Source organism: Natrix helvetica, assembly GCF_964273705.1.
Source record: "Natrix helvetica genome assembly, chromosome: 15".
Lineage (NCBI taxonomy): Eukaryota > Metazoa > Chordata > Lepidosauria > Squamata > Natricidae > Natrix > Natrix helvetica.
In genome coordinates, this window is record NC_138565.1 from 9,946,802 (window position 1) to 9,960,170 (window position 13,369).

Sequence of the window (13,369 nt, forward strand, 5' to 3'; positions counted from 1 at the left end):
GGGAAGAGGAGATTTCTGGCAAAAGGGCCATCAAAACATTTCATGTTTAAAACAAGTATGCAGGTAGCCCTTTGACTTACATCGAAGCCACGACTGGCACTGAAAACAAGCCAGTGGTCTCTCTCTGTCTCTCTCTTTGCCCAGCCTACCCCACAAGGCTGTTGTTTTAGGGGAGGAATCGGGGAGGCCCCCTGAACGTGGGATATAAACCCCCCGCCCATCTCAGCTCAGCTCCTTACCGATTCATTGATTTATTTCTTCGTTGGCCTTTGGGCAGCCGGGTTACTGCTCGTGATCGTTCGATTTTTCACCCTGAATTTTGCTTTTGGGTTCTTATTTTTTGTTCTCTGATGCTTCCAAAATCTCCTCCATCAACGTGGAATCGCATCCGCTGAGAGAGGAGCCTGGCCAAACGTTTGGCTTGCCTCTCGCCTCGCTCCTGAGTTAATGTAACCTTTCTTGTCTCTTGGAGGATGCATATGGCCAGTACAACTCTTCCTACAACCAGTATGACCAGTCTGCTGCCTATCGAGACACGGGGAGCTACTGGTATCCGGAACCGGAGCGCCCCAGTTCAAGAGCCAGCCACACTTCGGACAGGCCCCAGTCAAGGTAAGCAGGCGGCCAGTGCTGACGCCTCGAAGGTATTTTTGTAAAAGAGAGAAGAAGGAAGCGGGAGCACTTCATATAAACGCTTTCGTTTGCCCCACTCTGGAAAGTAAATGTTGTGGCCCACCAGCGGCCAGCGGAGCTGGTGGCTGACTCAGAGAGTGAGGAGGTTGGGGAGGAAGATGGGCCGGTCCTGGAGTCTGAGGAAGGCTCTGAGGAGGGCTCTGTGTCGGAGGCAGAGAGGGGGCCAGGGCCGTCTGACAGTTATCAGCTGTCTTCGGAGTCGGAGATCAGTGGGGCAGAAGAACAGCTGGAGCCTGTTCCCAGTTTGCACATGTGCAGAGCTGCCAGGAGAAGGGAACAGCTAAGGAACAAGGCCGACTCGGGAGTAAGGCCACAGGTGAACAATGAATGGCCCCTCCTGTAGGGAAGCGAAAGGGGAGGGGAGTTTGCAGGAGAAAATTAGTTCATTTAATTAGTGTGAAGATTTGTTTGTGACTCTCAGAGACTCCTTGCCAAGTATTTTCTAGTACAGCTGTTGCGTTTGGAAGATATCGGCCTGGCAGCTCTCCAAGCCTGATAAGGTCTGTGGTTGTAAATCCACCCTTGAAAGACTGTTTGCTGGGACTTTGCCGGAGGTGAATGCGAGGAATTCACAGGAGCTTCATAAAAAGGGGTTTTGTCGGGACAAGGAGCCTGCTTCGTGATTTGCTGAAGCCTAGGTCAGAAGAGTATATTCCTTTTCTAAGGAACGGTCTGTTAATCCCAGACATTCCCAAAAAGTCCTTGAAAAAGACATATATTTTCGGAAAAGTGTCTCAAGAAAAGCATTTTTACTGGCCTTTGAGGGTTTCTTATAGGTGACATTGGTGCCTGGCCCTCTCTCTATCACAGGCATTTTATCGATTGCCTGGTAGCTCTGCTTAAATTTCCTCTATGCTTACACATCGTGTAGCGTTTGCAGTCCTCTCCTCCACTGGTGGAATTCCTTGCAAAATCTGATACTTTCAAAGGCGACGAGAAAAGGCCGGCTGCTGAAATAGGCTGCCCTTTCTCCTCGGTGCTGGCATTTTGGTCACCTGCAGACCGCGACTTACTACTATTATTAAGCCTGGAAAAAAATTAAGTAAATCATGGTTAACTGACCATGGGATGTCGCAAATGGCAATAAATGCATCCTGGTTGCCAGGCGCCCAAAAATACATTCACATGGGCATGATGGGGTGGGCAACCATCAGTAACTTTGGGACCAGGTTATACATACCTTTTGGGGTGGCTGTTGTGACTTCAAATGGTCACAAGGCAACTGGTTACAAGTCAAGGACTTTACCAGTACAGGGTACCTAAAAATCAGCCTTCATGAGATCCAGAAATGGTTTGATTTATATTTGACTAGCCGAGACCCTGGCATTGCCTGGGTATTTATTTATTTATAGGGGGGAAATGTCCAGATAAAACATAATTTCTAACGTTGGATTTTCACCCCTTACCAGAGGGAGCCCCCTTGTGGAGTACTTTGAAGCCGTTACCACGGCAACTCCACTGCACTGTACAGTAGAAGCCATTTTACGGCAGTACAGTAGAAGCCATTTGAAGGCACAACAGGCTGTATCTTAACAGAACACACATCCTGAGGGGTGTTAGGGGTGTCTTACCCCCACAGTATTTGTTTCCATATATATATATATATATATATATATATATATATATATATATATATATTCTCATTGCCTTAGTATCCTTTGTGTCTATGGAGAGTCTCTGTCGCCCAAGGTCATGGTGGTCTCAAAGGCAGCTAGGACTTCCCTTTCCACAATTGATCACTGTCCACCTTCAGATGTTGTGGGAGCTTCATCACTGGAGGTTTTCAAGAAGAGACTGGACAGTCACTTGTCTGAAATGGTAGATGGTCTCCTGCTTGAGCAGGGGGCTGGACTAGAAGACCTCCAAGGTCCCTTCCGGATCTATTCCGATTCACTTCCAATTTTTGCTCCTGAGGAAGAACTGCAAAAGATAGACAGGACTCACACAAACATCTTGATTTCTGGGAAGGAAAAAAAAACAGATTTAGTGTGTGTGTGTGTGTGTGTGTGTGAGAGAGAGAGAGCGGAATCTGGCCTTTCTCAAGAAACAACTGGCTGATGTACCAACAGTGCCTTTTTCAAGAGGCAACTGGACTTCCTGTTTTTCCTTTGAAGACCTTTCACGCCTCATCCAAGAAGCTTCTTCAGCTCGGATAGGATGGTGGATCCTTCCATTCCCCACCACCATCCAGCCAGAGCTGAAGAAGCTTCTTGGATGAGGCGTGAAAGGTCTTCAAAGGAAAACCAGAAAGTCCAGTTGCCTCTTGAAGAAAAAAAAAGCACCTTTGGGACAACCACGAGCTCCCTGGGTGACTGAGAATCTCCCTAGACCAGGGGTGTCCAAACTTGGGAACTTTAAGACTTGTGGACTTCAACTCCCAGAATTCCCCAGCCAGCCATGCTGGCTGGGGAATTCTGGGAATTGAAGTCCACAAGTCTTAAAGTTCTGAAGTTTGGACACCCCTGCCCTAGACAAACTAGCTGGCGTGTTTCAGCTGTAAGAAACCCCAGTGTGCTTCACACCTGTTTGTGTTGGTAGCCTAAGTTGGGACTTACGAATTTCAATCATTTCTCTTCTCTTCCGCCCCCTTAGACAAGATTATCCCGATGACTATTACAAAACGAAAAGTGGATGGAATGGCTACTATGGAGACTATTACTCAAACCCGTATGCTAACGGAGGTGAGGATGTGGTCCTAGAGCAAAATATGCCACTTTCAATGTACGGACTCCCCTAGCAGAAGCCTGATATTTTTCTCTCTCATCTCCCTAAAGGCCATTGAAAGATATTAAAAGTTTGAGCAAGCTACAGGTAGCCCTTGAGTTACAACCACCATTGGGACTGCATTTCCGGTCTTAAATTGCTACCGTCTTAAGCTGAGGCTCCCATGGGACCGGCTCTGATTGGATGACATTTTTTTGCATACATTTTTTTGTTGCAAACTCTACAGTTGTGTGGCTCCATTCTTCCAAATGGTTGTTGTTATTTTTTTGGGTGGAAACCAGCAAAAATAATAATAATAATAACCGCAAATTGCACGTGACTATGCGACATCGCAACGGGCCCTAAAAACAAGCCCATTCCCAAGCTCCCAAATGTGGTCACGTGATTGCAGTGAGAGATGTTGGCACAGCATTTTCCAATTGCCAGATGTGATTTCAAACGATGTGTCGTAACTCGAAACCTGCCCGTATTTCAGGAACAGAGACAGCATTGCGTTCGCACGTAAAAAGATGCCAGATAATTCTTGGCTATCCTGATTTAAATCCTGCCGACTTAGAGGAGAGATGCAGGCTGTTTTCCCTTTTGAAAGCTGTATTTCAAAGCAGTAAAATGGTTTGAGGGATCCTGGCCTAACTCTTGCTCTGTTAAGGACTTCAAGCATCTCTTATTAATGGTCAAGCCAAGGGTTTCTGGGAGTAGTAGTTCAGCAGGATCTTGTGGATTGCAGAAGACAGGATTCTGAACCCCTTAGATGCAGAATGGCATTTCTCCACGCCAGGGGAACAACTAAGATTGACATCCTTATTAACGCCCTGTCATCTGCCAGGAAAGTCAAGATGGCCATTCTCCCTGCAGAATTAAAACACAACGCCTCTTTAAAAAAAGAGAGAGATGGGGCTTCGATCACAGTTGTGGCTATTCCCGGCCTCACACTTCATTTTGTGAAGGTGTATTTAAATAATAAAAGGAGGCCATTGCAGAGATGTGAGAACAAAATGTGAAGGATTTAATTCTTCACCCTGCAGCAGCAGGCTTCCCCGTATCAACCAACGCAGCAATGGGAATCATCAGAATTAAGTTCTAGTACAGGGGTCTTTTAAGACTCGTGGACTTCAACTCCCAGAATTCTGGCTGGGGAATTCTGGGAGTCGAAGTCCGCAAGTCTTAAAGTCCCCAGGTTTGGAGACCCCTGCTTTAGTACCTCTGGGAGTTAATGATATTCAGAAAGCATAGCATTAATTTGGCCTGCTTGCTCAGCATTGTTGTGAGTATTCTTGTAAAAATGAAATGACTAAATGAAACGCTCTTTTAAAACTCTTGGGTTGTAATTTTTGAGCATTTGTTTGGGAGGAAGTTCTACTGAACTCAAAATTTGGAGTCCCTTGTTTGTCAAAGGTGGAAGATAGTGTAAGGACCCTAATAAATTTGTCTAGTGGAAATTATTTTCAGGGACACACGTCATCATCTTTTAAAGTCCCCCATAATCCCTTGCAGTGTCTGGGCAACTGAATGGAGCTGGGTATTTACTGGCTGGATGCCCTTTCTGTTGCCAATGCAGAGTTTTCCCCCCAGCAGATATATTCTCAGTGTGCCCACAGACAGAAATATCTGCTTCTACCTAGGATCAAACTCACAGACTCCTGATTGTGAGGCGAGAGCTCCACCTCTGGGCCACGGCCCCACTCATTTTCAGGGACACACATTTCTGGGTAAAAACCAGTTGATCAGAAATGTGCAGTTTTTTAGCTCAAGAAAGGGAGACTGACTCTAGGAGTACAGGATCCCTCTGTTAGCCTTCAGTTACTACTCTCCGTCGAGTCCAAATCAGCGGTGAAATTCCAGAAATTTTACTACAGGTTCTGCAGGCATGGCTTGGTGGGCGTGGCAGGGGATCCCCATTCCCGCCCCACTCGGGGGCCAGCCAGAGGTGGCATTTGCCGGTTCTCCAAACTACTTAAAATTTCCGCTACCGGTTTTCTCCAGAACCTGTCAGAACCTGCTGGCCCAAATAATCCCTTGGATCTTTCTAACACGCACAAGCTATATTCAGACATCCTCCCAAAATTACAAGGTTAGGGTTAGGGTTTATTTAGGTGAATTATGCTGTTTATAAATCTTTTGAGGCCAATGGGCCCATTTGGAATTTGAAAACACGCAGGGCCTACATTTAAAGCTGGCAAGCGGTGCGTTGCTTTGCAGAATATCAGCTTCCTGGCGTTTTAATTCAATACATGTTTTAATTATTTGGGGGGGAGGAAAGAACCTGAGTGCCATGTTGGAGTCTTCATTTCTGTAGCTGAATGCTGCATGAAACACCAGCCCTGCATGGTTCGCTCAACGGACTGTAGTGAAAGCAAAGGTAACTGCTCCACTGGAGAGTTGAAAGGCGGCATGTTAGGGGATATTCCTAGGGATCTGATTCGGCGTAAAGAGTGCAGAGCCTCTGTGACGACTGATTGTCCCTCTCTTCTCTCTTAAGAGCGTTACCCTTCCAATTACGATGCCAGGTTCCGAGACCCTCGGCTCTATGATCAGAGGTATTGGTACAACACGGATCAGAACCTTTACCCAAAGAGAGAAGCCTATCAGCAGGGAAACAGGTTGGTGAACCTCCCAATACCTCTGGGCTCCAAATGGATTTGGGAACGATGGACCTTTTGGGGGTTATGAAAGACAGTTGGGATAGCAAGAGCCGCAGAGACATTCCTCGCAACAACCTGATCCCACAGCAGAAAACTCTGCTTCCCCGAAAATACGGCCTGTCCCCAAAACAAGCGCTAGCCCAATTTTCACTCCTGCACCTAATATAAGCCCTACTCAAACAATAAACCCTCATTCAGCCCCGCCCACCATCTGGTTATACGGGGTGGGGGGAGGCATGCGCATACAAATCAAGCTAGGTGGGGAGGTGGAGCATTTACCTTACCACCACCGCAGCTACACCTGTCACGTCGCTGCCCAACTTTTTCTGCAGCTGCTTGCGGCCACTTGCTGCTGGACGCCACCTGGCACATCACACCGGTGCCACTGCTCGCGGCAGGACGAGCGGTGGCACCGGCGTGGAGAGCCACGCGCCACCTGGCCACGCGCAGCTGCAGAAGAAATCGGGCAACTGCACGACAGGTGTCAGGGCACGAGAGGCCCAGTTGCGGCGGTCCTAAGGTAAGCAGGTAAGACCTCCCCTGAAAATAAGGCCTGGTGCTTATTTTTTAGGCCCAAATAAGACCAAGTCTTATTTTCGGGGAAACACGGGTAATTAGAATCTACTCTCTTCCTGGATTGATAGCAGGATTGGAAGTCTTCCAGCAGCCCTGTGGAATTCATGTGATGGTAGAAATCAAAAGAGAATCAGAAATGTCAAGTCGAATAACCTCCAGTTTACGGGGAGGATGGCAACCTCTTAATGTTGTAAATTCCCCTTATTTTTTTTCTTTTGTTCCTGCCTTTTTAGCTTTTTCTTTTAAAAGAAAATATTGGAGCTTGGATAGTTGAGGGATGAGGGTGATTTCGAATAGTCCGAGCTTCCTAGTCACATCCCGGATTGAGCGGATCTGGCTTTTCACGGTGGCAGTTAAGAGTTCCTATTCATCATAAAACGTGGCTCCTCTTCCCTGCCCTCGGTGACGGTGGGGCCCTGCACACCTTCTGTCCCACACTGAGCGTCATTTGAGAAGGGTGGCTGGTGTCCTTTGCGTGGCGCATTTTGCCGTGAGGCTGTTTTCACTGGGCTTGAAGCATCTCTGTTTAGGCATCCATAAAAAACCTCTGGGGCTATTTGAGCAAAAGAACAGAGCTTCACAGAGTTTCACAGTTCTGCGGGAAGCGTGGATACGTCACTGATGCAAATTTGAAAAGTTAACCATTCCGTATCCTGAGTGCTGTCCTTTGGCTGAGAGAAGCATCCCAGCTAAAGAACGGGGGAAGGCAGGTCTGAAAAGCCTGGTTTCCCCTCCTTGCCAGTGGCTTCCTAATAGTATTAATCCGTGATTATCCGCTGGCATGAAGCCCGTTGGTGGCGAGAAAAGGGGAGGCGCAGAGTGCAGACTCCTGGCACACGTCTTGTGTTCTTTGGAGCTTTTGTGCAAACACAGCCCCTGTCTGTTCTCCCGGGTCGCTCCTCCTTTAGTTCTTGAAGCGTGACTTTGCCCTGAGGCCATGGGGGCCTGCTTCACACAGGCAACATGAACATTAAGCCTCAAGGCTGTTTTAATTTGCTTTGTGGGGCAACAAATCTATTCTCAGAGAGAGAAATATCTGCTCTCTGTCTAGGATCGAACTCACAGCCTCCTGATTGGGATGGCCACCTCTAGGCCACGCCCCCACTCTGATGACTTCCCTTTCTATCCCCTCGTCTAAGCCGCGTACGTAAACCTTGGCGTGTCCTGGGCCTAAGACAGTGTCCCTTCTCTCTCTCCTCCCCAAGTAATGAGCGGTATGAAGACCATTGGCGATACGACCCTCGTTTTGTGAGCAGCTTCGATGACGACCTGGAGCCGCGCAGGGATCCGTACGCGGATGACGGCGACTGGCGCAGCGTCCACAGCGAGCATTCGGGGCACAGCCTGCACAGCTCCCACAGCCTCCGCAGCCGCCAGAGCAGCTTCAGCTCCCGTTCTCAGCAAGTAAGGAGGCCTTTTCAACCTTCTGGGCCGGCGCTTCAAGATGGGTGGACTTCAACTCCCAGAATTCCCCAGGCAGCAAGCCCAAATATGATGGGGCCCTTCCTTCCTGTGGTGTCGGATGTGCCTACCTGGGGCACCTCCCTCCCTCCCCTCCGCCCCTTTCCAAATAATCTTGGCTTCGTGCTTCTGTTGGGGTCGAAGGGCCTCTTTAAGCTGCTTCACCTGAGCTTCCTTTTGCGTCTCAGAGGAAATGAAAGTATGTTTCCTCACAACCTCTCTGCCGGGGGAATAGCTTTGCATGCCAGCATGCTTGGGTTTCAGTTCGTGAGAAAGGGGGCCTCCCAGTTTATCTGTGACAGGAGTGTCGAACTCAAGGCACAGGGGCGAGATCCGGCCCACGGGTTGTTTACAGGCTACCCTGGATGGAGGGGAGCGACCCACAGTGCCTCTACCAGAATAGATGGAGGGGCTGCGGTCCTCCCCGTTCCATTGTTGCTGGCAAAGGGTTGCAGTGGAAAACAAGAGCATGGGAGCCCATTTTTGTTGGCAGGGCCAACCACCACAGGTACCCCCGACACAAGTGATATTGAGCTGCCCATGCCCACCCTGTTGGTCCCCTGACGTCCAACACAACCCTGATGCGACCCTCCATGAAATTGAGCTTGACACCCCCACCCCCTCTGATCTGGGACATGGCAGAGCGTTCCTTGATTTAAGATAAATCCCTTCTAAATAGCAGTGGAAGTCAGCAGCTGTTTGCAAATAACAGAGCATCTGGGTTGCCTTCTGCCTGCCGCTCGGGTTTGATTCAGACAGTTACATCAGGGGTCCCCAATCTCTGTCCCGTGGCCCGGTATCAGTCGGGGCCTGTTGTGAACCTGGGCACTCATCACACAGGCGATGGAGGAGGGCACGGAGCTCCATTTGCACAAGTGATGGGTGTACATGTGAAATCATTCCCCCCCCTCCCCCCCAGCCGCCACTGCTGCCCATCCATGGAGCTGGACTCGTTGGGGACCACTGATTCACATGACACATAAGTGACAAGGAGGAAGGACTTCCTTCTGCATTCTCTCGGGAGACGGTCTGTTTTCTGGCCTTGAGGTTCAACACAGCATCCAGAACGAGGATAGCAATAGCAGGGGCCCTTAGACTTATATATTGCTTTAGAAGTGCTTTACAGCCCTCTCTGAGCGGTTTACAGAGTCAGCTTCTTGTCCCCAACAATCCGGGTCCTCATTTAACCGACCTTGGAAGGACAGAAGGCTGCGTCAGTCTTGAGCCAGTGAGAATCGAATTCCTGGCAGTCAGCAGAGTTACCCTGCAATACTGCATTCTCACCACTGTGTCACCACAGCTGATGATTGATAGATGGGTGGGAAGGAAGGAAGGAAGGAAGGAAGGAAGGAAGAAAGGAAGGAAAGAAAGAAAGAGCCCTTGAGCCTGGAGAAATTCGAACTGCCAAATTGCAGGCAGTCGGCAGGCAGCAGAAGGAGCCTGCAGTACTGCACTCTGACCACCGAGCCACGGAGGCTCCTCCTGTGATGCTCCTGTTTCCTTGACTCTTACATGTCCTTCTGCCTTCTCCTCCAGAGCCAGCGGTATCGAAGCAACCACGACCTGACCGTCAACGCCTACGATGGAGACCCTCAGCCAACGTCACTCCGTGCGGACTATTCCTCCGAGGGGTACTACATCAACCAGCCTCCTTTGAACAGTTACAATTCCGTAACCCAGATGCCTTGGCCAGGTGTAGAGCAAGGTATTTGTTTTTGTTTTTTTAAATACTGTAGTAGTACTGGGGGGGGGGGGGCTAGTAATTTCACCCCACTTTGTAGTTTATCTCCCAAAAGTTACCGTATTATTTGGAGTATAAGACGCACCCCAAAAGAGGGTGAAAATCTGGGTGCATCTTATACACTGAATACAGCATTTTGGAGGCTTATAGAGTGCTCCTGGGGGCTGGGGAGGGCAAAAACAAGCGGAAAATGGGCCATTTTTGCCCCCCCCCCCAGCCCCCAGGAGCACTCTACAAGCCTCTACATGTCTTATAGTCTGAAAAATACGGTATGTACCCTTCCTGGCGTAGGGGTAGTTCTCAACATACACCCACAATTCTTAGCACCAGAATTTCTGTTGCTGAGCAAGACAGTTGTTAAGTGGGTCGCAATCTGATTTTGCTACCTTTTTGCCATCGTTGTTAAGCAAACCATATGGCCATTAAGCGAATCCAGTTTTTCCCATGAACTCTGAAGCCGCCCCCCCCCCCTCCCCAGGGAAGGTTGCAGATGGTGAACACATGACCCCAGGGTGCTGCAGCTGTTGTCAATGCACAATGTGGGGATTGCTGCAGTGGTCGTAAGTTGTGAGGACTGGTTGGAAATCGCTTTTTTTAGAGTGCCATTGTAACTTTGACCAGTCATTAAAAAAAATGGTTGTAACCTGAGGACTACGTGTATGAGAAGAATGTGGTGTGTTCCCCCCCCCCCCTGTGGTTCTTGAAAAGCTTCCATGGTCCAAAGCATACGACTGCCCCTTGTGGGATCCCAGGACTCTTAAGGTGGCACTTCTCAAGCCCTGTAACTTTAAGATCTGCAGACTTCAACTCCCCAAATACCTGTTAGGACCCAGATTTGGGGGGGCAACAGGCTAACTCTGTAAACCACTTAGAGGGGGCTGAAAAGCAGTGTGAAGCGGCATATAAGTCTAAGGGCTATTGCTATGTCTGTCTGTGTCTGTCTGTCTGTCTGTCTGTCTGTCTGTCTATCTATCTATCTATCTATCTATCTATCTATCTATCTATCTATCTATCTATCTATCTATCTCTAAGAGCCATGGTGGCGCAGTAGTTAGAATGCAGTATTGCAGGCTAATTCTGCCCACTGCCAGCTGTTCGATCCTCAGCCTTCCGTCATTCCGAGGTCAGTAAAATGAGGATTGTTTGGCAAGAGGCTGACTCTATAACCCACTTAGAGAGGGCTGTAAAGCACTGTGAAGCAGTATATAAGTCTAAAGGCTATTGCTTGATGTCTGTCTTTCTATCTATCTATCATATACATATATGTATAATTATATCTATCATATATCTGTATCTATATCTATCTATCTATCTATCTATCTATCTATCTATCTATCTATCTATCTATCTATCATCTATCTATCTATCTATCTATCTATCATCTAGATAGATAGATAGATAGATAGATGATAGATAGATAGATAGATAGATAGATAGATAGATAGATAGATAGATAGATGATAGATAGATAGGATGTCGATTATTGGTAGTTTTAGTGTAAGAATTGGGCGCATTTTTAATTAAATCTGTACTAAAGAAAGTCCAAAACCATTATTATTTTTCTTTTTTCCCTAATTCCCTTCTTCTTTTTGTGCTTTATCTTATTTTTGGTTGGATTCTTTCCGTTTTTTCTCTATTTTTTTCTTTCCTGCTTACTTTTTCCCCATATTTTTGAGATTTAATAAAACCATATTAAAAGAAAGAGAGAGAGAGAAGGGAAGTCATTCTTCATTCATCAGCTCCCCAGGATTGGAAGGGAAATTATGGGGGGAGATTGGATGAAATCTGGATGTGGAGGTAATTCCTCTCAGGATTTCATACCCTGCTTGCGTTTGCTTCTGACTTGGCAACTCCAAGACTTCAATTCTCAGAATTCCCCAGCCGGCATAGTGGAAGTCTTCACGGCTCAGTGGCTAAGACACTGAGCTTGTCGATCAGAGAGGTCCGCAGTTCGGCGTTCCAAATCCCTAGTGCAGGTCTCCTGCGTGAGCAGGGGGTTGGACTAGATGACCTCCAAGGTCCCTCCCAACTCTGTTACTGTTACTAATCTGCTAACGCTCGAAAGCTGCGGAGATGGAGAAGTGCAGCTCTGGGGGTTGTACGAATTCTTGTTCTCCTTTGAAGGGCGTTTTGCAAAATTGTAATGAAGCGGTTTTCTACCTTAGCTTCTCCGGCAGGAAGTGAAAGCAAAAGTGGCAGATATGCTGGGAATCCATGCTGGGAAGGAGGGGTGCTTCTTCAGTAGCCCAGTTTGCCTTCTTCAGTAGCCCAGTTTGACTTGAGGGTGGATAGCACTGGGCCAGCCAAAACTGCATGGTGATTTTCTGTCCTTTGTTTAAAGCAGGGGTGTCCAAACTTGGCAACTTTAAGACTTGTGGACTTCAACTCCCAGAATTCGGGGAGTTGAAGCCCACAAGTCTTAAAGTTGCCAAGTTTGGACACCCCTGCTTTAAAGTGTACAGTACAGTATGGTATAGTAGTATAACCTTTATTGTCACTGTACATCCTGTATACAACGAAATTGGTTTTAGCCTCACTGGTGCAATCCATGACAAAAACATACAAACAACACAAATAGCATAAAGAATAATCCCTGTGCAATTAATTACGGGAGGGGGGAGAAAAAGAAAGAACAAGAAAACTATATTTCCTATGTTTCCGCCTGTGCGTGGAGTGATTTGTGGTGGTGTTTAAAGAGTCCCAACAGCCCAAGGACAGAAACTGTTTTTAAACCGATTTCTTCGGCTGGCTCTGCTTCGATGTCTTCCTGCCTGATGGTAGAAGGGCGAAGAGACACTGGCCAGGGTCTGAACCGTCTCTGAGTGTCTTCCTTCCTTAAACCTCTTTCTCCTCTCATTTCTTTCTCGGCTGCAGTCCCTTCCAGACCTTTGACTCCTGAGAAGTTCTCCATACCCCACGTGTGTGCAAAATTTGGGCCTGGGGGTCAGCTGATAAAAGTGCTGCCCAACCTTCCCTCCGAAGGCCAGCCAGCCCTGGTCGAGATCCACAGCATGGAGGTGAGTGAGGAGGAGCAGCCAGCGAGATGGCGAGCAGCTGCTTAATCTGCTGCTCTACAGGCAGCCTTCGAGTTACGACCACAGTGGAGACCAACACGCACGTTGCTAAGCGAAGTATTTGTTAAGTGAGTTTTGCCCCCCAATTTATCATCTTTCTTGCAACAGTTGTTAAGTGGATCATCGCAGTTGTTAAGTTAGTAACACGGTTGTTAAGTGAATCTTAACAAAAGGGGATCGCGTGACCCCAGGAAACTGCGACTGTCGTAAATATGAACCAGTTGCCAGGCATCTTTGATCATGTGAACATGGGAATACTGCAGTGGCCGCGTGAAGGACGGTCATGTCATGTTCAGTGCCGTCTTAATTTTGAACAGTCACTAAATGAACTGTCATAAGTCGAGGACTACTTCTGTTCATATATCGAATTTAGGCACGGTCCATCTCACTTAAGTGATTCCGGGCAGTTAATCATGAAAAGGTGTAAAAAAAAAAAGGCTACTGTTAAAAATCAGACT

At 47.8% G+C, this 13,369-nt stretch overlaps 1 protein-coding gene across 3 annotated transcripts in view; it reads left to right on the forward strand.

Moving 5' to 3' along the window:
- The window catches only part of SEC16A (SEC16 homolog A, endoplasmic reticulum export factor), a 64,427-nt gene that overhangs the window by 9,407 nt on the left and 41,651 nt on the right, over positions 1-13,369 (forward strand). For all 3 annotated transcript variants that reach the window (XM_081967057.1, XM_081967058.1, XM_081967059.1), the window contains 6 exons: positions 473-612; positions 3,286-3,374; positions 5,897-6,017; positions 7,841-8,039; positions 9,633-9,801; positions 12,712-12,854. In XM_081967057.1, coding sequence (XP_081823183.1) covers positions 473-612; positions 3,286-3,374; positions 5,897-6,017; positions 7,841-8,039; positions 9,633-9,801; positions 12,712-12,854 — 861 coding nt within the window. The remainder of the gene's footprint in view (positions 1-472; positions 613-3,285; positions 3,375-5,896; positions 6,018-7,840; positions 8,040-9,632; positions 9,802-12,711; positions 12,855-13,369) is intronic.